At 44.8% G+C, this 23,487-nt stretch overlaps 1 protein-coding gene across 1 annotated transcript in view; it reads right to left on the bottom strand.

Moving 5' to 3' along the window:
* The window catches only part of LOC140716737 (uncharacterized), a 251,627-nt gene that overhangs the window by 115,880 nt on the left and 112,260 nt on the right, over positions 1–23,487 (bottom strand). The window contains 10 exon segments of the mRNA XM_073029546.1: positions 6,558–6,602; positions 7,489–7,542; positions 13,026–13,079; positions 13,622–13,675; positions 13,755–13,808; positions 15,303–15,356; positions 17,676–17,732; positions 19,007–19,093; positions 19,313–19,387; positions 22,666–22,728. Coding sequence (XP_072885647.1) covers positions 6,558–6,602; positions 7,489–7,542; positions 13,026–13,079; positions 13,622–13,675; positions 13,755–13,808; positions 15,303–15,356; positions 17,676–17,732; positions 19,007–19,093; positions 19,313–19,387; positions 22,666–22,728 — 597 coding nt within the window.

Genomic DNA, 23,487 nt, shown 5'->3' with positions numbered 1-23,487 from the left:
CTCAGGATTACTGCCCGTGCCATGCAACAGTGAGTATAGGAATAGAATGAGGTGGAGGATAAGTGCATGGCTGAGGGATTGGAGCAGGGAGCAGGGATTCAGATTTCTGAATCATTGGGACCTTTTTTGGGGCAGGCATGACCTGTACAAAAAGGATGGGTTGCACTTGAATCTGAGGGGGACCAATATCCTGGCAAGGAGGTTTGCTAAGGCTATGGGGGAGAGTTTAAACTAGAATTGATGGGGGTTGGGAACCGAACTGAAGTGACGGAGGAAGGGTGTGTTGGCTCACAATAGAGAAAACTTGGAGATGGTGCGAGAGGGAGGATAGGCAGGTGATAGAGAAGGGATGTGCTTGTACTGATGGTTTGAGATGTGTTTATTTTAATGCAAGCATCGTGAACAAAGCAGATAAACTTAGAGCATGGATCAGTACTTGGAGCTATGATGTTGTGGCCATTACAGAAAACTGGATGAGTCAGGGGCAGGAATGGTTACTTATAGTGTCAAGCTTTAGATGTTTCAGAAAAGACAGGGAGAGAGTCAAAAGAGGTGGGGGCATGGCACTGCTGGTCAGAGATAGTGTCACGGCTGCATTAGAGGAGGAAGTCATGGAAGGATTGTCTATTCTGTGAGTGGAAGTTAGGAACAGGAAGAGGTCAATAACTCTACTGGGTGTTTTTTATAGACTACCAAATAGTAACAGGGACATCAAGGAGCAGATAGGGAGACAGATTCGGGAAAGATGCAATAATAACAGGGTTATCGTAGTGGGAGATTTTAGATGGGGTGGAGTTTGTTTGTTGTGTTCAGGAAGATTTCCTGGCATAATCTATAGATCATAGAGGAGAGGCTGCACTTGATCTGGTATTGGGAAATGAACCTGGTCACGTGTCAGGTCTCTCAGTGGGAGAGCACTTTGGAGATAGTGAGCACAATTCTATCTCCTTTACGATAGCATTGGAGAGGAATAGGAACAGATAAGTTAAGAAAGCATTTAATTGGAATAAGGGGAAATAAGAAGCTATCAGGCAGGAACTTGGAGCATAAATTGGGAACAGCTGTTTTCAGGGAAATGTATGGCAGAAATGTGGCAAATAATCAGGGGATATTTGCATGGTGTTCTCCATAGGTACAGTTCAATGAGACAGGGAAAGGATAATAGGGTACAGGAACCACAGTGTACAGAGGCTGTTGAAAACCTGGTCGAGAAGAAAAGAAATGTTTACAATGAGGTTCAAAAAACTAGATAATGATAGAGATCTAGATTATATGGCTAGCAGGAAGGAGCTTAAAATTAAATTAGGAGAGCCAGAAGGGGCTATGAGAAGGCCTTGGTGAGCAGGATTAAGGAAAACCCCAAGGTGTTCTACAAGTATGTGAAGAGCAAGAGGATAGGCGTGAATGAATAGGACCAATCAAGTGTGACCGTGGAAAAGTGTGTATGGAACCAGAGGAGATGGCAGAAGCACCTAATAAATACTTTGCTTCAGCATTTTCTACGGAAAAGGATCTTGGCGTTTGTAGGGATGACTTACAGTGGACTGAAAAGCCTGGACATGTAGATATTAAAGAAGAGGATGTGCTGGAGCTTTTGGAAAGCATCAAGTTGTATAAGTCTCCATGATCGGACAAGATATACCACAGACTACTGTGGGAGGTGATTGCTGAGTCTCTGGCAATGATCTTTGCATCATCAATCGGGTTGGGAGAGATTCCGGAGGATTGGAGTGTTGCAGATGTTGTTCCCTTATTCAAGAAAGGGAGTAGAGATTATAAACCAGTACATCTTACTTCAGTGGTTGGTAAGTTGATGGAAAAGATACTGAGAGACAGGATTGATGAACATTTGGAGAGGCATAATATGATTAGGAATAGTTAGCAAGGCTTTGCCAAGGGCAGGTCATGCCTTATGAGACTGATTGAATTTTCTGAGGATGTGACTAAACACATTGATGAAGGAAGACCAGTAGATGTAGTGTATATGGATTTCAGCAAGGCATTTGATAAGATACATCATGCAAGGCTTATTGAGAAAGTTAGGAGGCATGGGATCCAAGGAGATCTTGCTTTGTCGATCCAGAATTGGCTTGCCCACAGAAGGCAAAGAGTGGTTGTGGACGGGTCATATTCTGCATGGAGGTCGGTCACCAGTGGTGTGTCATCAGACTGATGAACTCACCCTGACGAGTGCACTCTATATTAAATTGCCTGTTCTATTTATTATAAATTACCATGATTGAACATTGCAAATTTAGATGGAGACGTAACGTAAAGATTTTTACTCCTCATGTATGTGAAGGATGTAAGAAATAAAGTCAAATCAATTCAATCTTTCAGGAACAGCTTTTTTGTCTCCACCATCAGATTTGCGAATGGTCCATGAACCCAAGAACACTACCTTGTTATTCCTTTCATTTTTGCATAATTAATTTAATTTTGTAATTTATAGTAAACTTATGTCTTTGCACTGTACTGCTGCCATAGACCAACAATTTTGATGTCATCTAAATCAGAGAAATAAATCTTACTCTGGCTCTGATATTTGTTTTTCAAATAACAAGATTAAATGAGAGTTGAGTACAGGAATTGCTGCTGGTTACAGTTTATGTAAATTACTTGGATGAAAACGCTGCCAAATTTCACCAATGATGCAAAGGTATTGAGGAATTTAAACTGTAAATGTGACAGAGACTTAAAAATAGGTTGAGTCAAAGATCCAGCAATTAGAATATAAATGCAGAAATATTTTTTCAGGGTAAATTATAAAACATATTTTCTAAATTGGAATTAGAATTAATATATTATTGTCAGATGTACTGAGGAACAGTGAAAAACATGTCTTGCATCTCGTTCATAAAGATCAGATCAATGCACCTTGCATTGAGGCGAAACAAGGTAAAACAATAACTGAGTGGAGAATAAAGTGAAACAGCTGCAGAGAAAGTGCAGTGCCGGCAGACAATGAGGTGTAAGGTCATAATGAGGTAGATTGTGATGTTCAAGAGTCGGATTTTATTGTACCTGTACTAAGGAGCTATTCAATAGTTGTATAAAAGTGAGGTAGAAGTTGTTCTTGAGCTTGATGGCATCTGATTTCAGGCTTTTGCATCTTCTATTTGATGGCGGGGGCTAAAACAGAATGTCTGGGGAGTGTGGGGTCTTTGGTTATGATTAGATGGTGAGTGCTTTTTAATACAGCTGGATCTGGAAGTATACAGTTGCAAATGGTCCGTAGACAGGTACAAGAATTTAATGGGAAAGCCAACAGCATGCTGTCTTCATTGGAGAGGACCTGGGTGCAGACTAGAGAGTAAAACCTGCAGATGTACAGGGCACTGACAGTGTGAGATAGCACCTTGAATACTGTTTTCAATTGTGGTTACCGGATTTAAGGAAGGAATCTGCAACTCTGGAAACAGTAGAGATATTCACAAGCCAGCTTGTAATAGGTAAATGAGGGGAGCTTGCACTTTAGACAAGTGAGGGGGTCTCAAGTATCCTGAGGGGATTTGACAAGGTGGATGTGGAGAAGATGATTTCTGTTGTGGGAAAATCTTGAATTGGGGGTGGTCACAGTTTAAAGATAAATGCCCATTTAAATCAAGGATCACCCAAGTTTTACTTTCCTCCCAGTGAGCCTTTGGAACTCTCTTCCACTAAAGAATGAATTAAGCATTCTGAATATTTTTACAAGAGTAAAAGTCTTCATTGATAGATTATCTACATGGGTATTAAGAATGTGGAGATGATTTATACTCAGATCAGAACTGGGTAGGTCTGTAGTCTAGTGTAGTTTTTTTTCTCTGTGTTGTTTTTTACATAGTTCAGTCTAGTTTTTGTACTGTCATGTAACACCATGGTCCTGAAAAACGTTGTCTCATTTTTACTATGTACTGTACCAGCAGTTATGGTCGAAATGACAATAAAAGTGACTTGACTTGACCTGACTTGAATGGAGGTGCAACAACAACCTCTTGCTCAAGATCAGCAAAACGAAAGAGCTGATTGTCGGAAGGTGAAGGAGGGTGAATATGTACAGCACAAGAACAGGCCCTTTGTTCCATCATCCATGCGGAACCATTTAAACTGCCTAATCCCACTGACTTCACCAGAACCATATACCCCTATTATCCATGTACCTATCCAAAATTGGCTTAAGTGTTGAAATTGAACTCACATGCACCACTTACACTGGCAGCTCATTCCACACTCTTATGACCTTCTGAGTGAAGAAGTTTCCCCTTAAACTTCAAACCTTTCACCCTTAACCCATGATTTCTGGTTGTAGTCCCACTGAATTTTAGTGGAAAAAGTCTGCCTGCATTTATCTTATTTATACCTTTCATAATATTCTATACTATCAAATCTCCTCGCAATCTTCTATATTCTAAGGAATAAAATCTGAACAGTCAATATTTCCTTATAACTCAGGTCCTCTAGACTCAGCAACATTCTGGTAAACTTTCTTTGTACTCTTTCAATCTTATTTATATCTTTCCTGATATCGGATGATCTATCCTGGGCCAGTATATTAATACAATCATAAGAGAGGTGAGCCAGCATCTTTACTTTCTGAGGAGCTTAAGGCAGTTCAGCACATCACCAAACACCCAACAAACCTGGATAGATGTACCGTTGAAATTATCTTGACTGATTGCATAATAGTCTGGTTAAGTAATCCATATGTGCAGGAATAGAAGAAGTTGCTGAGAGTAGTGGACTTTACCTGATATAACCTGGGTACATCCCTCCCACCATCAGCATTATCTACAGGAGGCTTTGCCTCAAGAAAGCAAATTTCATAACCAAAGATTTCTCACAGCTACTATTGGGCAGGAAGTACGGAACCCTCAGCAGGTTCAAGAAGACCTACTTCTCTTCAACCATTCATTTCATGGACAAACCGGCAAGAACCTAATTAATCTAATTTACTAACACTCTGACCACTTGGGACTAAAATAGACATAGCACATTTTGTTCTGATTGTGTTTTCTTTTAAAAATTGTGAATAATATATGATTAATTTCTGTTTTTAACGTAAATGCTGCTAATATGATGCTATGTATCAGTGATGCAGCTGCAAGTAAGATTTTCATTGTACTTGTGCACATGTGCATATAACAATAAACTTGATTTTGACTTTAATGTTATTGAATGGTGGAGCAGTGTAAAGGGGTTGAGAGACCTACTGCCCCAGTCACATAGGTGGGTAAACTGTCATCATATGTCCTGCTGGGCTATGGTGCTGAAAGAGGAACTGGAGCAGAATGTCTCTACTTCAGCTGGCATGGATACAGAGGCCTGAATAAATAGTGAGAGATAAGGTGGGAGTTAAGATACAGCGGTGAAAATGAGGGGACAGAGGGAAGGAATGAACACACACAAAATACTGGAGGGACTCAGCAGGTCAGTTGTATCTTTAAAAATAGATGTTTCAATGTTTCAGGCCAAGACCCTTCATCGGGACTGGAAAGGCAGGAAGAGAATGCCAGAATAAAAAGGTGGGGGATGGGAAGAAGAACAAGTGATAGGTGAAGCTAGCTGGGTGGGAAAGGTAAATGGCTGGAGAAGAAGGAATCTGATTGGAGAGGAGAGTGGACCATGGGGGAAAGGCAAGAAGAAAGGGCACCGGGGGAGATAGTAGTTAGGTGCAGAGAAGACATAAGAGGCCAGAGTGGGAAATAGAAGAAGGGGAAAGGGAAAGAAAGAAAGAAAGAAAGAAAGAAAGAAAGAAAGAAAGAAAGAAAGAAAGAAAGAAAGAAAGAAAGAAAGAAAGAAAGAAAGAAATTATTGGATTGAGAAATCGATTTATGCCATCAGGTTAGAGGCTACATGGACAGAATATCAGGTGCTCCTCTTCCATCCTGAGAGTGGCTCATTGTGGTAGAAGAGGAGGCCATGTCGGAATGGAAATAAGGATATGAACTTAAGTGGTTGGCTACCAGGAGATTCTGCTTTTGGGAGGGAGCGAAGGTCCAGAGGGAAAAATGATGAGACAGAAGGAGAGAGCAAAGTGATAGAGGGGAGAGTGAGGGTACAGAAGGATGAAGGGCAGAGAGAGAGAGAGAGAGCACACAGTGAGCAAAGGGAGTGAGAGTGAAGGGACAGAGAGAGAGTGAAAGGATAATGAGTAAGAGGATAGTAGGATAGAGTAAAGGGACTGAGAGAGAGTGAGGGGATAGAGGGGAGACTGAGGGAACAGCAGGATGGAGAGAAGGTACAGAGAGACGGGGAGAGAGAGAGAGGGGGAACAGTGAGCAAAGGGGGTGAGAGTGAAGGGACAGAGTGAGGGAGTGATGATGCTTAAGGAGAATGAGTGCATTTATTGAGAGTCAATGCGTTGGCTGGGAGGAATCCTATGGTGGGAGTTTGTGTTTGGGTGTAAGGAGTTGGGGAGATGGGACAGTGGGTGGGAGGAATAACTCTGGGTGAGTCATGGAAACACAGGAGCTTTGCCCATATGTGTGAGAGCACTGGAACACAGGATGGTCTGTCCTCCTCAGGTCTCGCTTTATTTTACATTGTAATTTATTAGTTAGTAAAGCTGTGCCTACCGGTTCCCCTGGCAACCCTCTGGGTCCGACTTCTCCATCATCACCCTGGAATAAATCAAAGCAAAGATTCATTGGCCACAACCACAATCTGACATTTAAAGAGCCCTCAGTATAGCCCCTTCCACAGTGTGACACTTCCTTAGCATCTCCTTAGAGACTGACAATCTCTCAGTACTGCCCCTATCACGATGTGGTGCTCCCTCAGTATTGGCCCTCCCAGAGTGTAGCACTCTCTCAGTTCGACAGTGTAACATTCCCTTAGTACTTCCCTTCCCACAGTGACATTCCTTCAGTATCTTCCCTCCCACAATGAAAAGTCCCTCAATACTGCCCTCTCACAGTGTGAACTCCCTTATTACTGTTACTTCCACAGTGTGACCTGCCTCAGTATCACCTCTCACCCCTTCCTGTCTCTCCCCTTAACCCATTCATTCTCTATTCCTGTAATCCCTCCCCTCCCACTCCTCTTCTCTCTCTGTCCTCTCACACCCATTCTTTCCCCTCCCATCCCACCTCTCTCATCTCCCATCCCTTTCTTTCTCTCCCCTCTCATTTCCTTTCTGCCTCCCAGTCCCCTTCTGTCTTGCACCTGTTTTCTCTCTGCAATTTCGGCCCCTGCTCCCCCCCCCCCCACCAGCCACCCCTGTCCACTATCCCCCCCCCATTTGATCATCCCCTCCCCTTCCTCCACGCCAGCTTCCCTGGGGATTGGAGGGCCTGCCCACCCTCAACTCCTGACAGAGCACTCTCCCCTCTGTTCTTACTCCAGATGAAAGCTGAGTATAATAGAGGTCCCATCAGCAATTCTGACCCTGAGCACAGACAGGCAGGAGTCCTGAACTGGCCAAGAGCCTCAGAAGCTCCAGGCCCTGCCCTCTGCTCATTGACACAGGAGGCTGAGACTGGAACCCACTGAGATAAGACTACTCACCCTCTCTCCATCCTCCCCAGGAAGCCCAATTGGTCCTTGTGAACCTGGCTCTCCCTGAAACAGAAGAAAATTGAATGAGATTACATGAGGCACTGACAGGAGAAAGCGGTGACATAATGGCACAATGCGCAGAGCTGCTGTCTCTCAGCACGACCTCCAACACGGTCTGTGTGAGTTTACGCATTCTCACTGTCAACGTACATTCCCTTAGGTGCTCAGGTTTCCTTACACATTCCAAACATGTGTTAATCAGCCACTGTAAATTGCCCCCAGTATGAAGGTGAGGAGTAGAATCTGGAGGGATTTGATGGGAATGTGGGAGAAAGGATCTGAAAGAAGGGATGTCATTGATGGGATCGCTCTGAGAGCTTGCACAGATTCAGTGGGCTGAATACCTTCCTTCTACGTCAAGAGTGTAAATAATGATCAGTTCAACTGTTTCCTGAGGAACTGGTACTAGCCCAGATCTCCAGGGTCCAAGAGGAGAAATACTCCACTACTTAAGAAGGGTGGGAGGCAGCAGAAAGGAAACTGTAGACCTGTTAGCCTGACAATAGTGTTTGGGAAGTTGTTGGAATCAATTGTTAAGGATGAGATTATGGACAACCTGGAGGCACATGACAAGATAGGCCAAAGCCACCATGTTTTCCTGAAAGAAAAATCCTGCTTGACTAACCTACTACAATTTGTTCAGGAAATTGCAAGCAGGGTAGGCAAAGCAGATGCAGTAGATGTGGTGTACTTGGATTTTCAGAAGGCCTCTGACAAGGTGCCACACATGAGGCTACTTAGCAAGATAAGAACCCATAGAGTTACCAGGAAGTTACTAGCATGGGTGGAGTATTAGCTGATTGGCAGAAAGCAGAGAGTGGGAATAAAGGGATCCTGTGCTGGGTGTCTGCCAGTTACCAGTAGAGTTCTACAGGGGTTGGTGTTGGGACCACTGCTTATTACAATGTACGTCAATGATTTGGACTATGGGATTAATGGATTTGTGGTTAAATTTGACGATGATACAAAGATAGGTGGAGGAGTGTGAAGTGTTGAGAAAACAGAAAGCCTGAGAGAGCCTAGTTAGTTTAGGAGAATGGGCAAAGAAGTGGCAAGTGAAATACAATGTTGGAAAGTGTATGGTCATGCACTTTAGTGGAAGAAATAAATGGACAGACTACTATTTAGATAGGAAGAGGATTCAAAATGTAGGGATACAAAGGGACTTGGGAGGCCTTGTGCAGGATATCCTAAAGGTTCTCCACATTGAGTTGGTGGTGAAGAATGTGAATGCAATGTTGGATTTCATTTCTAGAGGTATAGAATATAAGAGCAAGGATGTGATGCTGAGGAATTTGTAAGACCACATTGGAGTATTGTGTGCCGTTTTGGGCTCATTATTTTGGAAAGGATATACTGACATTGGAGAGGGTTCAGAGAAGATTCACAAAAATGATTCCAGAAATGAAAGGGTTACCATATTAGGAACATCTGGCAGCTCTTGAGCTGTATTCCCTGGAGTTCAGGAAAATGAGGAGGGGTCTCATAGAAACATTCTGAATGTTAAAAGGCCCGAACAGATTATATATGACAAAGTTAGTTCCCATGACAGGGGAGTCTAGGACAAGAGGGCACAACTTCAGGATTGAAGGATGTCCATTTAAAACAGAGATGCAGAGAAATTACTTTGGTCCGGTGGTAAATCTGTGGAATTTGTTGCCATGAGTGGCTGTGGAGGCCTATTCATTGGTTGTATTTAAGACAGAGATAAATAGGTTCTTGATTAGCCAGGGCATCAAACGGTATGGGGAGAAGGCAGGGGAGTGAGGATGACTAGAAGAATTGGATCAGCCCATGATTGAGTGGCAGAGCAGACTCGGTGGGCTGAATGGCCTACTTCTGCTTCTACATGTTTTGGTCTTATGGTCTTATAGGACCACAATGATTAGTTAGTTTGACATCATGGTTAGCACAGACATAGTGGGCCAAAGGACTTTTTCCTGTACTGTGCTGTCACATGCTGGGCTAACCCACCTCCCCTGTCCTCACCAAGGCAGAGAATACCTCTGCTGGCAAATGGTATCGGTGTAGATGGGTACTCAATGATGAGTACAGATAGAGTGGACTGAAGAGCCAGTTTCAGGTAAGGCTTCACATCCTCCACTTGACCCTCACCCACACTGTGGACATCCGACCTGGGAGCTACTGTCGTCACTGGGGAGCCCCTATTCCACTTGGAGTATGGGGTACCACAGGTATACAGGGTGGTGAAGAAAGCTGGCCTTCATCTGTTAGGGCACCAAGTACTAGAATTGGGATATCATGTGGGAGGCCACATTTGGAATATTGTGCTCAGTTTCGGTCATCTTGCTATAGGAAAGATGCCATTCAGCTAGAACGAGTGCAAAGGGATTTACAAAGCTCTCGCCCGGAGGTGAGGGACAAAGTTACAGGAAGATGTTGGACAGCCTATGGTTATATTCACTGGAGCGTGGAAGAATGAGATGTTACTTTATAGAGTGTAGAAAATCATGAGGGGCTCAAAGACAGGGAGAATGCACGCTACCTTTTTCCTAGAGTTGGGGAATCAAGGGCTAAATAGCACGGGTTTAAGAGGGAAGAGAGATTTACTAGGAATCTGAGAAGCACATTTTTCATGCAGAGGGTGTTCCGTCTGTAGAACTAGCTGCCAGAAGAACTGATTGAGTCTGGTACAGTAACAACATTTAATAAAACAGTTGGACTGGTAGGTGGATTGGAAAGATTTAAAAGGAATAATGGCCAAACACAAGCAAATGGGACTGGCTTGGATGGAGCATGGACCAGTTGGGCAGAAGGGTCTTTTCTATGCTGTACGAATCTATGATTCTGTCAATGAGACGTGTGTCCCGATGGACAGAGCCTGTCTCTCCATGCAACCCTACAGGAGGAGCCTGGATAACTGGAACAGGATCGATATATATATATATATATATATATATATATATATATATATATATATATATATATATATATATATATATATATATATATATATATATATATATCTCTCTCTCTCTCTCTCTCTCTCTCTCTCTCTCTCTCTCTCACAACTGTCCCACAGCTCACCAAATCCCTGAACCCTGTGATGAACCAAGAACTCAGCGAACCAGGATAAGGGATAGGACTGTTGCCTTCAGACAGTGTGTTCCATTAATTTACAGGAACTGCAATTTGGCCATACCAGGAGATCAGGTTCAGTCCAGGAAATGGAAACTCGTTTCACACACTCTGTGAGAATGCGGGTGGGAGAGATTGGGGCAGCTGTCACTGACCCATGTGCCCGACTGGTTCCTAACGCTATAGCGTGTTACACCGGCTGCCACACGCATCATTGTCTGATGGAAACTGTGCGCGTGCTTTTGAGCTTCCAGTCCCGCCGACAGGCTCCTATGGGGTTCAGAGGAACAATAAATCAGCCATATTGGAATGGCGGAGCAGGCTCGATGGGCTGAATAGACACAATTCTGCTCCTGTGTCTTATGAGCAGCTGGCCAGGAAACACATTTTTACAAAATAAGGTTCTGTCAAGTTCTGCAACAAAATCATTGTAAACGACAGCAGAACAAAGCCCCTGCTGAATCAAAATACAGTGGATTCTGGTTAATGGGCCCGTTGATTAATTGGGGCAGATGTTGAGTTGGGACAAAGTGTAAAGAACAAAAACTAAATCAAGAAAATAGCCAGGATTCCCTGCATTTATTTGGGACACTATTCCACTTAATTGGGACAGGAGACTTGCTAAACAGTTTCTAACTGGCAGTCAGGTGCACTTGCAATGCCATTAGACACTACACTGTGCTTAGAGCAATCAGTTTTTAAATAGTGTCAGTTGTGTGTGTTTTTATTCAAAAAGCTGTGATTTTTTGTCACTGATAGTTGGAGAGAAATAAGTATTAAGAAAATTCAGCACTGATTTGCTCAGCATGATTTCAAGCCTTCAGGCTTGGACATGCCAAGAACAGCCATGAGTGAAAGTGAAATGATTTCAATACTTCAACAAATTAGGGATTACAATGGTATCAATAATCATCTTGAATGTTACAAAGAAAAGGAAGAAGTCATCTCTCTGACACAGTGGTGTCAAGAAAACAACCTTTCCCTCAATGTCGCAAAAACAAAAGAGTTGGTTCTGGATTACAGGAGGAATGGAGACAGCTAACCCCTACTAACATCAACGGATCTGGTGTTGAGAGGGTAAACAGCTTTAAGTTCCTCAGCATCCACATCAACGAGGACCTCATGTAGACTGTACATACACACCAGCTGTGTGGTGAAAAACGCACAAGAATGTCTCTTTCACATCAGACAGTTGAGGAAGTTTGGTATTGGCTGTCAAATACTAAGAATTTTCTACAGGGACACAACTGAGAGCATCCTGACTGGCTGCAACACTGCTTGGTATGGGAACATTACCTCCCTTAATCGCAGGACTCTGCCTAGAGCGGTGCGGACAGCCCAGTGCATCTGTAGTTGTAAACTTCCCATGATTCAGGACATTTACAAAGACAGGTGTGAAAAAAGTCTCCAAAGGTTCATTGGGGACCAAAGTCACCCCAATCAGAATCTATTCCAGCTGCTTCCATCCAGGAAATGGTAACGCAGCATAAAAGCCAGGACCAACAGGCTCCTGGACAGCTTCTTCCACCAGGCCATCGGACTGATTAACACGCTGCTTTGAGTGTATTTCTATGTTACATTGACTATTCTATTTATTACAAATTACTATGATTGCACATTGCACATTTAGATGGAGATGTAACGTAAAGATTTTTACCCCTCATGTATGTGAAAGATGTAAGAAATAAAGCAATTCTTTTCAGTCGATCAAATGAACACAGCAGATTAATTCCTCCATTGGCGATTATTAGAAATTATTATACAGTTTTGCAGTACTGTAGAGGTATTGCTAGTGTTCTAATTTCTTCTGTATTTCATTTAAATACGATATTAATTGTTACTCAGTTAAGCGATAGTTTGTCTTTTTTGTACCATTTAACTATTTCCATGAAACTTTGGCAAATTGGGGTAGCTGCTTACGTGCACAAAAATGCCCAATTGACCAGAATCCACAGCATTTCCATACTCATCTAGGATGCCATTTCTCCCCTGTGGCGCCCAATAGTCCAGGAACATCAAATTGTAACCATGTACAACACCAGTTCTTACTGCCCAAGCAGAGCACTCCATTGCCTGCCTCCAGGCTCCATGGTTGCTAATTTTGTCAGCCCCAGAGGAAAGTTTACCAGGTCATCCTCCTCCTTTCATACTGGGTGACCAAATGAGCAGAGATGGGGCTCGTCACAATATTAAGGGAGGGTCATGGTCTGCAGACTGGACACCATTCAAAGATGTTGCAGCTGCCCCCAACAACCACCTACTGCCAAGGAGTAAGGAGGTGGCACTGGGTGGTATGTGAACAGAGACTGCCAGTCTAAACACGCCCACACCAGTACAAGGAACCGTCCAGTAGTTTGGCCCAAGTGGGCCGTGAGCCGAATACTTACCCGGTTCCCCTTCTCTCCTGGCAGACCCGGGAGCCCGTCGAAGCCTCGGTCACCCTGCGAAGAGCAAAGCAGAGTGAGCAGATGCTCAGGTACCGCTGCCTGCTGTCAGTCAGCGTCTGACATGGTAACAGCTACACCATCACTCAGACACAAAGCAGCAATGAAATCATAGTGTACATGTGCACAGAGCAGTGTACACACACAGAGGATTGTACACACATAGAACAGAGTAGACACCCATAGAAACACATGTACAGTATACACACACACAGTATTGTATGCACCGACACAGAGAACAGTGTACTCAGACTCAGAACAATATGCAGTCATATAGAAATGTGTATGCACACACACACACAAAGCAGGTACATACAAAGTGCACATACACAGAGTAATGTACACTCATACACATACAACAGAGTATATACACAGAGCAGTGTGATCCAATGCACCATACCATACGCCAACACAGTAGGCATGTACTTGCTCAGTGTGCATACACAGATCTGCTTGTACACACACACACAGACTGACAGTACTGTGCAGACACAGGGAAAGCTGTGGCTGGGGCACTGAGACAGTGTAAGCCCTCATACCTTGATCCCAGGCTCACCGGGCATCCCCCTCGCTCCATCAGCTCCAGCTCGACCCTGCAACACAAGGTGTCCCAGTTACTGTCAGAAGCAGAGGGGCTGAGGGGAGAGTAGGTGTAGGAAGCGGCTCACTCACCCTCCGGCCTGCCCTCCCTGGGGGACCCGGTGGTCCTTGGGCACCTCGAGGACCCTGCAAAATTACCAGCAGCACTATCAGCAACAGAGAAATGAAATACGTACATGCAACAGCAATTCGCTGGGCATTACAGTCACTGCCCCAACATACTCCTGACACTCAATCACATTCACCATTAACCTCACTGTTCGCCATACTCAGAGTGACTCTGTCATACTCACCGTTCCCCAATACTCAGAGTGACTCTGTCATACTCACCGTTCCCCAATACTCAGAGTGACTCTGTCATACTCACCGTTCCCCAATACTCAGTGACTCTGTCATACTCACCGTTCCCCAATACTCAGAGTGACTCTGTCATACTCACCGTTCCCCAATACTCAGTGACTCTATCACATACACTTCCCTGTCACGCTCACCATGACTCTGTCACACTCTCTTCCCTGTTACACTCACCATTTCCCAATACTCAGAGTGACTCTGTCACACTCCATTCTCCATCACACTCACCATTAACCTGTCACACTCACCGTGACTCTGTCACACTCCATTGTACTCACCATTAATCTGTCATACTCACCATGACTCCATCACACTCATCGTGACTCTGTGACACTATTCTTCATCACACCCACCATTAACCTGTTACACTCACCATTAAACTGTTCCACTCACCACCAACCTGTCACACTCACCATGACTCTGCCATACTCTGTGTGGCCTGCCACTATCACTGTGACTCCATCACATCTACTGATCCCATTGCACTCACCATTAACCTGTCACACTCACCATTCCCTGACACACTCAACACTCCATGATACAGTCCCATAACTCTGTGACATTCACTCTTGCCCCACTAAATTTACTATTTCCTGACACACGAAGTGTGATCCCATCAATTCCCTGACATACTTACTTTTTCCTGTGACATTTACTATATCCTGTCACACACAGTATTCCCCATCACATTCCCTATGACACCATCACACACACAGTGTCACTGTCACACACAATGTTTCCCATCACACTCACTGTGATGCCATCACACACAACGTTGCCCATCAAACTCACAGTGAAACTATCACACTTAATGTTTCCCATCACACTTATTGTCACACTGCCACACTCACCGTGACACTCAACATTCCCCATCACACTCACTATAACACCATCACACTCGTTCCCCAACTCGCTCACCATGACACCATCACACACAATGTTTACCATCACACTCAATGTTCCCCATCACACTCACTGTGACACCATCACACACAATGTTCCCCATCAGACTCACTATGACACTGTCACACTCAACATTCCTCATCACACTCACCGTGACACCATCACACTCAATGTTCTCCATCACACTAACTGTCAGTGTCACACTCAACATTTCCCATCACTCTCAACATTCCCTATCACACTCACTGTGACATTGTCACATCCGATGTTGCCCCAACACTCATTGTACCTCAACACATTCACCATGACCCCACACAGTCACATCCTACCCCTCCCTTCCACCCTTTTCCCACCATTACCTACCTGAGGACCAAAATCCCCTTGCTCTCCCTTCAAGCCTATTGCTCCAGGACTCCCCTAAAAGACAAGCAGGAAACCAACATGAACACAAGTGATCCCGTCTGTGGAAGCCTCTTGGAGTGGCCGGATATGGTGTCTTGGTCAGCATCAGCAAATAACAATTGTACTCCCTTCTCCCTGCACACACACAGCTCGCCTTGCACCTGTATTCCCCTCCCTCCACTTCCATCCAACCATCCTGGACCTTCCCCTCACTCACCCACAGCCCTTACCCACCTTCACACTATGGGCAAAGCTTTAAACAGTTTTCACATTTATAAACTATAAAGTGTTGTTGTATATAGCACAATGCAAAATACATTAAAATGTTATTTCATTATACTTCCTGAATGGCTTTAAATAATTAAAACTAGATGTGCTCTGTTTGATTCCGTTGGAGCAGAGGAGGCTGGGGGGAACATGACAAGAGGCAGACAAATTTCTTGAGGGCTGATAGGAGGGAACTCTTCCCCGTTACAGAGGCACCTGAAGCTGCGGGGTATAGGTTTAAAATAAGGGGTAAGAAGATTCTGAGTTATTCCTCTTGAGAGTGGGTGGGATCAGGAATATATTCTGTGAAGGAGCACTGGAGGCAGATACTCTCACAGCACTTATGACCTTGAAAGAATGAGCTGTTCAGGCTGGGAAACATGAGTGGGACTTGGGGTTTGTATGGACAGGTACTTGATGGCATGAACACTTTGGGTTATAGGGTCATTTCTGTGATGTATGAGAAAAGGTCCTTCAACCCAGCTTTTCCATTCCCATCATAATGCCCAACAAATAAATACATTTGTGTTTATACAGTATTCCTCTAAACCAGGGGTGTCAAACTCATTTTAGGTCATGGGCCGGATTGAGCAAAATGCAGCTTCATGCGGGCTGGATCAGTCAGACGCGTGCGAACGCAGCTTTCGTTGCCTCCGTTTATTCAGCCTGCTCTCATGTGTCTCAGTCTCTGCTATAACTACAAAGTGTTTCACTTTACAAATTCCGTTTCTTATGAAGAAGACTGCCGAGCAAGACTGCCGAATAAACACTAAAAACCCTGAAAACCTGGTACCTGAATAAACTCAGCATTAGCCATATGATACGCCATAGGCACTTCGATTACTGGGGCCAGCTTTAATAGTAATTAGATATTATCTCGCAGGCCAAAGATAATTCCACCGCGGGCCGCATTTGGCCCGCAGGCCTTGAGTTTGACATATATGCTCTAAACAATGCTATCCATGTATTGTACCGACATCAACTACATTCTCTGTCAGCTCGTTCCAAGTACACATCATCTCCGCACAACCTGAGTTGTTCCTCAGGTTGCTATTCCATCTTTCCCATCTCCATTTAACCCTGTGCCCTCTGGTTTTTACTTCCCTTAAAGACTGCATGAGTTCATTCTAGTTATGCCCCTCGTGATGGTATATTATTCTATAAGGTCTCTCTTCAGTCTCCAACTCTCTGAAGGATAAAGTCCCAGCCTACCCAACATCCCTCAGAAAAAGAGTGAGAGAGAGACAGAGACAGAATGAGGCAGACGGAGGGAAAGTGAGTGACAGAATGAGGCCAGATACATCAGGTAGACAGCAGCCAAATTGATTCAAAATATTCCATATTAGGTTTCTGACACTATTCATTAATTAGAGCTTCTTCTATTTTATTTGTTAAGGGGCATTTTACAGCCCAGTTTGATGAACAATCCCTCTAACACTTTCACCCAATCTCCACAATCGACTTTTTTTTGTCCTAAACATATTCTCTCTTGTAAAAGATTCCCGCCATCTGAGCCAGGGTAACTTCCCTCAGTTACCATCAGGCAGGAAGTACAGAAGCCTGAAGTCCCACAGCACCATGTTCAGGAACAGCTACTTCCCTTCAACAATTTGGTTCCTGATCTAGCCCGCACTACCCGACTGCTACCTCAGTATAGCAGCACTCTGCACTAAAGAAACGGTTGAACATTGTGCACTCAGCCCAATATGTGGGTAAGAGGTAGAGAAGCCTGAAGTCCCACACCACCAGGCTCAAAGCAGCTACTTTCCTTCAGCTATTTAGACATTGAAGTAACCTGGACAACTGGCCCTCATCACTGCCCCCGTGTATAGCAACACTGGGGCCTCTTTGATCATTTTGTACTACAATGAGCTGTGTGTTTACTTGTTAAATTAAATGTAAATGAAATAAAATCAGTGTTTTTCTTGTGACTGTTTTGTCCGTGGTCTGCAGTTACATTTTTCATTGTACTTGTGCACGCGTAGACTTGTGCGTGTGCAACAATGACCTTGAATCACTCAGTAGCCGGCTGAGGAAACAACATCACAGCAGAAGAAAATGACTTACCATGGGTCCGGGTCTTCCCGTGAAGCCCATCGGTCCTGATGGCCCACGTAAAGCCAACTGAAAGAGAAAATGGAGGATGAATCAACCAGTGAGCAGCAGCAAATCCTCGAAGGAGAGGTCTGACTGAGGGGCTGCCTGTGCCAGAGTTTGCAGTGAAACGGCACGCCCCTTACCCCATCCTGCTCACCCTCCTGCAGCAGTCGCATAACGTCAGGAGGACAAGGCTCCTGGGATACTACATTGATCAGCCTAATCTCAAATAATAACGAGGCAGCCTACAGAGAAGAAGCCATCACCCTCACAGTGGTGTCAAGAAAACAACCTCTCCCTCAATGTTACAAAGTCAAAGGAGCTGGTTGTGGATTACAGGACAAATGGAGATGGGCTAACCTCTATTGACAACAATGGGTCTGGGGTTGAGAGGGTGAACAGCTTTAAGTTCCTCGGCAAAACATCACCAAGGATCTCACACAGTCTGTACATCCCGGCTGTGTGGTGAAAAAGGCACAACAGTGCCCCTCACCTCAGACGGTTCAGGAAGTTTGGCTTGAATCCCCAGATCCTAAGCACTTTCTACAGGGGCATAATTGAGAGCATCCTGACTGGCTGCATCACTGCCTGGTGTGGGAACTGTACCTCCCTTAATCGCAGGACTCTGCACTTTGCAGAGAGTGGTGTGGGCAGCCCAGCGCATCTGTAGATGTGAACTTCCCACTAGTCAGGACTTTTACTGAGACAGGTGTGTAAAAAGGGCCTGAAGGATCATTGGGGACCCAAGTCACCCCAACCACAAACTGTTCCAGCTGCTACCATCCGGGAAACGTTACCACAGCATAAAAGCCAGGACCAACAGGCTCCAGGACAGCTTCTTCCACCAGGCCATCTGACTGATTAATTCATGCTGATACGGTTGTATTTCGGTGCTATATTGACTGTCCAAATCACTATAAATTACACACTGCACATTTAGACGGAGACATAATGTAAAGATTGTTACTCCTCATGATGGATGTAAGTAATGCAGTCAATTTAATTCAATTCAATTCAATGAAGTTGGCAAATGTAGGGTCACGGCAACCTGATCTTGTCCCAGTGCCCAAACAGCACCCCACAGGATGAGCCGCCAATGTGTAACCACCCAGCTCACGCCCAGTGCCCATGGAGGAGTAGGAGTAGGAGAGTTGGGAGTGAGGTGAGCATTGCATGTTCACCCAAGAGGAATGAGTGGATTGGAGTCAGGGCAAAGTCCAGAGGAGGGGGCTGGGAGCATGAAGGATGGGACATGGGGGCTAGGTTGGGCGGGTGGAAATGGTCTGTAGCTGCTTACTTACCCGGGCTTGTTGAAGGATAGCTTGTGCCTGAGCCTCTTGTGCAGAGACCACCGGACCCTTGGACCCCCCACTGGCACCGAACCTGAACTGGAGAAAAAGAAAGCACAGGGCTGGAGCTCAGTCAGGGGCAGAGTAGGGGGAGGACCACCACGTCCACCGCACCCATCCCCACTCCCAATCTGCAACTGCCCCACCCTCACCATCATCCCCAATCATCTCATCCCCACCATCCCCCACCTGGGACCACAAACAGCACAACCACACCTGCCCCTAACTCCACCCCCCACGTACCACCTCTCCACCTACCGGCAGCATGAGTGCTGTCCCGGGGGGTCCGGGCAGCCCGTCAGCCCCAGGAAGACCAGGACGTCCTTTCCTGCCCTGGGAACAGAGGGAAGGAGCAGAGTGAGTTGGTCAGCAAGGCAAGATCTGCACATGGACTGATCGCATGAGAGACTGCCCCACACACGGATTAAACATGTAATGGGTAGCGCTGTACGTCGGCTTAAGCAAACACCAGTCAGCACTGGACATGGGTTTAAATACATGACAGGCAATGCCACCATGCACTTCAATCCATGATACGCAGAAATGAACATGTGATTACACGTGTGACATGGCAGGACTACAGGTTGTGAGTGAGTGCCACACATGTACACAGTAAACCAGCCTGAACAGGTAACATACATCCAGGTTACATTGAAGGACTCCAGCTGCCTCCACCACCCCACCCCCCCCCCCCCCCCACTACCACTTCTCTTTACACCTCATTCAATAGCACAGGATGTTACCTAATGTAAGATCACAAGACATAGGAGCCAAATCAAGACATTCAGCTCACTGAGTCTGCTATACTACTCAATCATGGATTTTTTTTTCTCAACCCTATTTCTCCCATCTTTTCCCCCTAACTCCCTTTCAATCAAAATCCTGTCAATCTCTGCTTACCCACTCAGACATTTCCCATTCTTCCACCTCCCATTGGGCTCAGGGACCCTGCTGTTATAAGAGTATGGAATGGTTCCCTCCTACAATAAGATGGATCTTTGACCGCACAATCTACCTCGTTATGAACTTACAACTTATTGTGTTCCTGTGCCGTACTTTTTCTGTAGCTGTTATGTTTTATTCCGCATTCTGTGATTATTTTACCTTATATTACCTCAATGCAGTGTGTAATGAATTGCAGCAAACAAAAGCTTATCTCGTATACTGTATGAACATAACTTCCCCACTCTTGAATTCAGTTCTTCAACTACTAAAGGCAAGTTTACCATCCTACCGATCTTTCTATCCACTTTCAGCAAGCTATGGACTTGAACCACAAGATCCCTCCACACGTCAACATTTTACCTTTGATCTTTACTTTAGATCTCCTAAACTGTAATACTTCACGTTTGGCCAGGTTAAATTCCATCTGTCATTTCATCGCCCTTATGTGCAAATGATCTACTGTATATCTCACTGTACCCTTTGACAGCTTTCTACTCTATGCAGAGCACCACTAACCTTTGCATCATCTGCTCTAACTGTATGCACCTCTATTTACCACCACAGCATGCCGTATCTCAAAAAATGATGACAGAGTAGGAGAAGGAAATTGAGAGCCTATTCCTCCAGGAGGATCTCAGCCTCATCATAGGGTTTGGAAGCTTGTGTGCCTCAATGACCTGGAGAGATATGTTGGCTAGAGTCAGGGCCATGAGTTTGACCCTTGGTAGCGTCACCCATGCCATACAGGTCAAAGGGTAAAGGCCAATCTAAAAGTGGTCCACCAGTCCTCTAGGTTCAGTGGTTCAGTTCAGGACTAGCAACCCTGACCAGTCGAAAAAAGAAAAATGTTATGGAAACAGCTATGTTTGATATCTGTGTATGATATAATGGATTACCAGAGATGGAGGGAAGGCCTTCATTGCTGCCCTAAATGCTAGTGGCGTAATGGGCAGTAGGTAAGAAAGCTAGTGACACAGAGATATGACAACTAACTTCCCCTCAATGTCAAAAAATGACTTGGTCATTGACTTCACCAGTGTAGGTTGTGCACATGCTCCTGTCTACGTCAATGGTGCTGAGGTTGAGAGGGCTGAGAGTTTCAAGTCTCTAGGAGTGAGCACACCAATAGTTAATGTTCCCTCTAAGCTGTACCTGTATGTGCACACACGTATCTTCCATTTCTAGCGCACAAAGGAATTTAAACTTCACATGGTTGTCATCATTTACCTCATTGGCATGTTAGGCATATATCGCAATCATTCACAATCACATTTCGTTTTCCCATTTCTGATGAGCATGGTGTTGAAAATGTGGAGTTTGCAAAGACTTGTCTGCAGATTTTAGAACTAACTTATTAATAGCAACACACAAACACACACACACACAATGCTGGATGAACTCAGCAGGCCAGGCAGCATCTATGAAAAAGAGAACAGTTGACGTTTCAGGCTGAGGCTGCTGTGCTGTTGAAGCGTCTCGGCTTGAAATGTTGACTGAACTCTTTTCCATAGATGCTGCCTGGCCTGCTGAGTTCCTCCAGCATCATGTGTGTGTTGCTTAGATTTCCAGCATCTGCATATTGTCTCCTGTTTGTGACTGACTTATTTATACTGTTTTCATTGAAGAAATTATTCAATGTGCACATGCTGGTGTCAGTAGGCAAACAATTGGCCAACACATAATTTTTGTGCACACTGGTAATTACAGGTTAGAGGGAACATTGCCAATAGCCTGTCCTGGTCCTACCTTGTTGATGTCAAGACTAAGAAAGGTCAGCAATGCCTCTACATATCTCTGTCAACAGCTACCAGTTTTTATCACTGCACCATAGAAAGCACTCCATCTGGATGCATCGCGTTTGGGATGGTAATTGCTCTGCACGTGAGCACAAGAAACTGCATATCACGGAAACCAGCCTCAGACTCCATGTAATCTGTCTGTACTTCTCACTGCCAAGGCAAAGCAGTCAACGTAATCAAAGACCCAACCCACACCAAAATTCTCTGGTTTCCCATCTCCCATTGGACAGAGAATACTCAGGCACATACCACCAGGCTCAAGAACACCTTCTATCCTGCTGTTCTTACACTCTTGCACAGACTTCTTGAACAATAAGATGTAATCTTCACCTCACAATCTACCTCCTTATGATTCTGCACTTTACTGTTTACTTGCACTGCACTTTCCCTGGAACTGTAGCACTTTATTCTGCATTGATATTGTTTTACCTTGTTCTGTTCTGCAACAATGCACTGTATAATGACTCAGTTGGTATGAACAGTAGGCAAGACAAGCTTTTCAATACTTGACAATAATAAATAAATATCACTAGTTCACTCCCCACCCCCACTTTCCCCATCATTTCCCACCTCTCCCCTTCACTCCCCACAAGCCTCCTCATCACTCCCTAAACCCTCCCCATCACTCTCCACACCACATCCCACTCTCAAACTTCCTCGCCATCACTCCCAACCCTCCACATCACTCCACACCCTCCCCATCACTCCCCATAATTCCAAACATTCCTTCCTCATTACTTGCCACACCCCACCCCAAACACCACTCCCCATCCTGACACCACTCCCGACACTGCTTTCCCATCATTCTCCAACACACCCCCCTTCCCATCAGTCACCACACTTCGCATGCAAAATGAACTGACTCACCCTCTCTCCAGGATCTCCAGTAGGTCCAGGGGGTCCCGGTGGGCCTTGAGGACCAGGCAGACCCTGCAGACACATCAAAGACAAAGTTAGACCAGCTGCCACAATTTCTTTGATGTACACTGCTACTGCCGGTGTTTTGGTAAGAGTGGAGTTGGGTGTCTGAACCCTTCTATCATCTCTACCTGCTTACAGGCAGGGTAGCTCACCCACCAGCAAGATGAGAACAGCATGATCCCACAACTGTAGTGCAATGGTCACCCCATGACCTGTAAATATACTCAGAGCTTGGCAGTGTGCAAGAGGCAGGATATAATGTTCCCATTCATGGCTGGTTCAGGAGCTGATATCTCACATTCGCCCATAGACCAAATCTCCTGTTAGTGGGAACAGACATAGAGTGATTGACCAAATGCATCTATCGTGGATCAATGTGAAGTTATCCACTTTGGTAGGAAAGGCAGAAAGTGAGAGAGAGAGAGAGGGTCCACAGGCAGTACGGAATTTGTCCTCTGTCCAACCAAGTTATTTCAGCTGAAATCTTCAATGAGTTGATGTGGGCGGTCGGGCAAGTGAGGGAAATAGGGGACAAAATTGAAAATACACATGCATCATATGTGCTATAAAGTCAGGAGATTTTGATGATCAGAGGAAAATTTTAAAGGAAAAAGTATAAGAAAGGGAGATAGAAAAAGAAGAAGCAAAGAGTGTAAGAGAAGAGAGAAGAGAAATGCAAGAAAGGAAGAGAGTAGGAGAGGGAGAGAGAAAATGATGGAGGGAGAGCGATGGAAAGGGAGAGAGAGATTGTAAAAGAGGAAAGGAGAA

This window comes from Hemitrygon akajei, chromosome 2, assembly GCF_048418815.1.
Source record: "Hemitrygon akajei chromosome 2, sHemAka1.3, whole genome shotgun sequence".
NCBI classification, from domain to species: domain Eukaryota; kingdom Metazoa; phylum Chordata; class Chondrichthyes; order Myliobatiformes; family Dasyatidae; genus Hemitrygon; species Hemitrygon akajei.
Note: the sequence above shows the minus strand (reverse complement) of the source record. Positions and strands in the feature narration are given on the sequence as shown.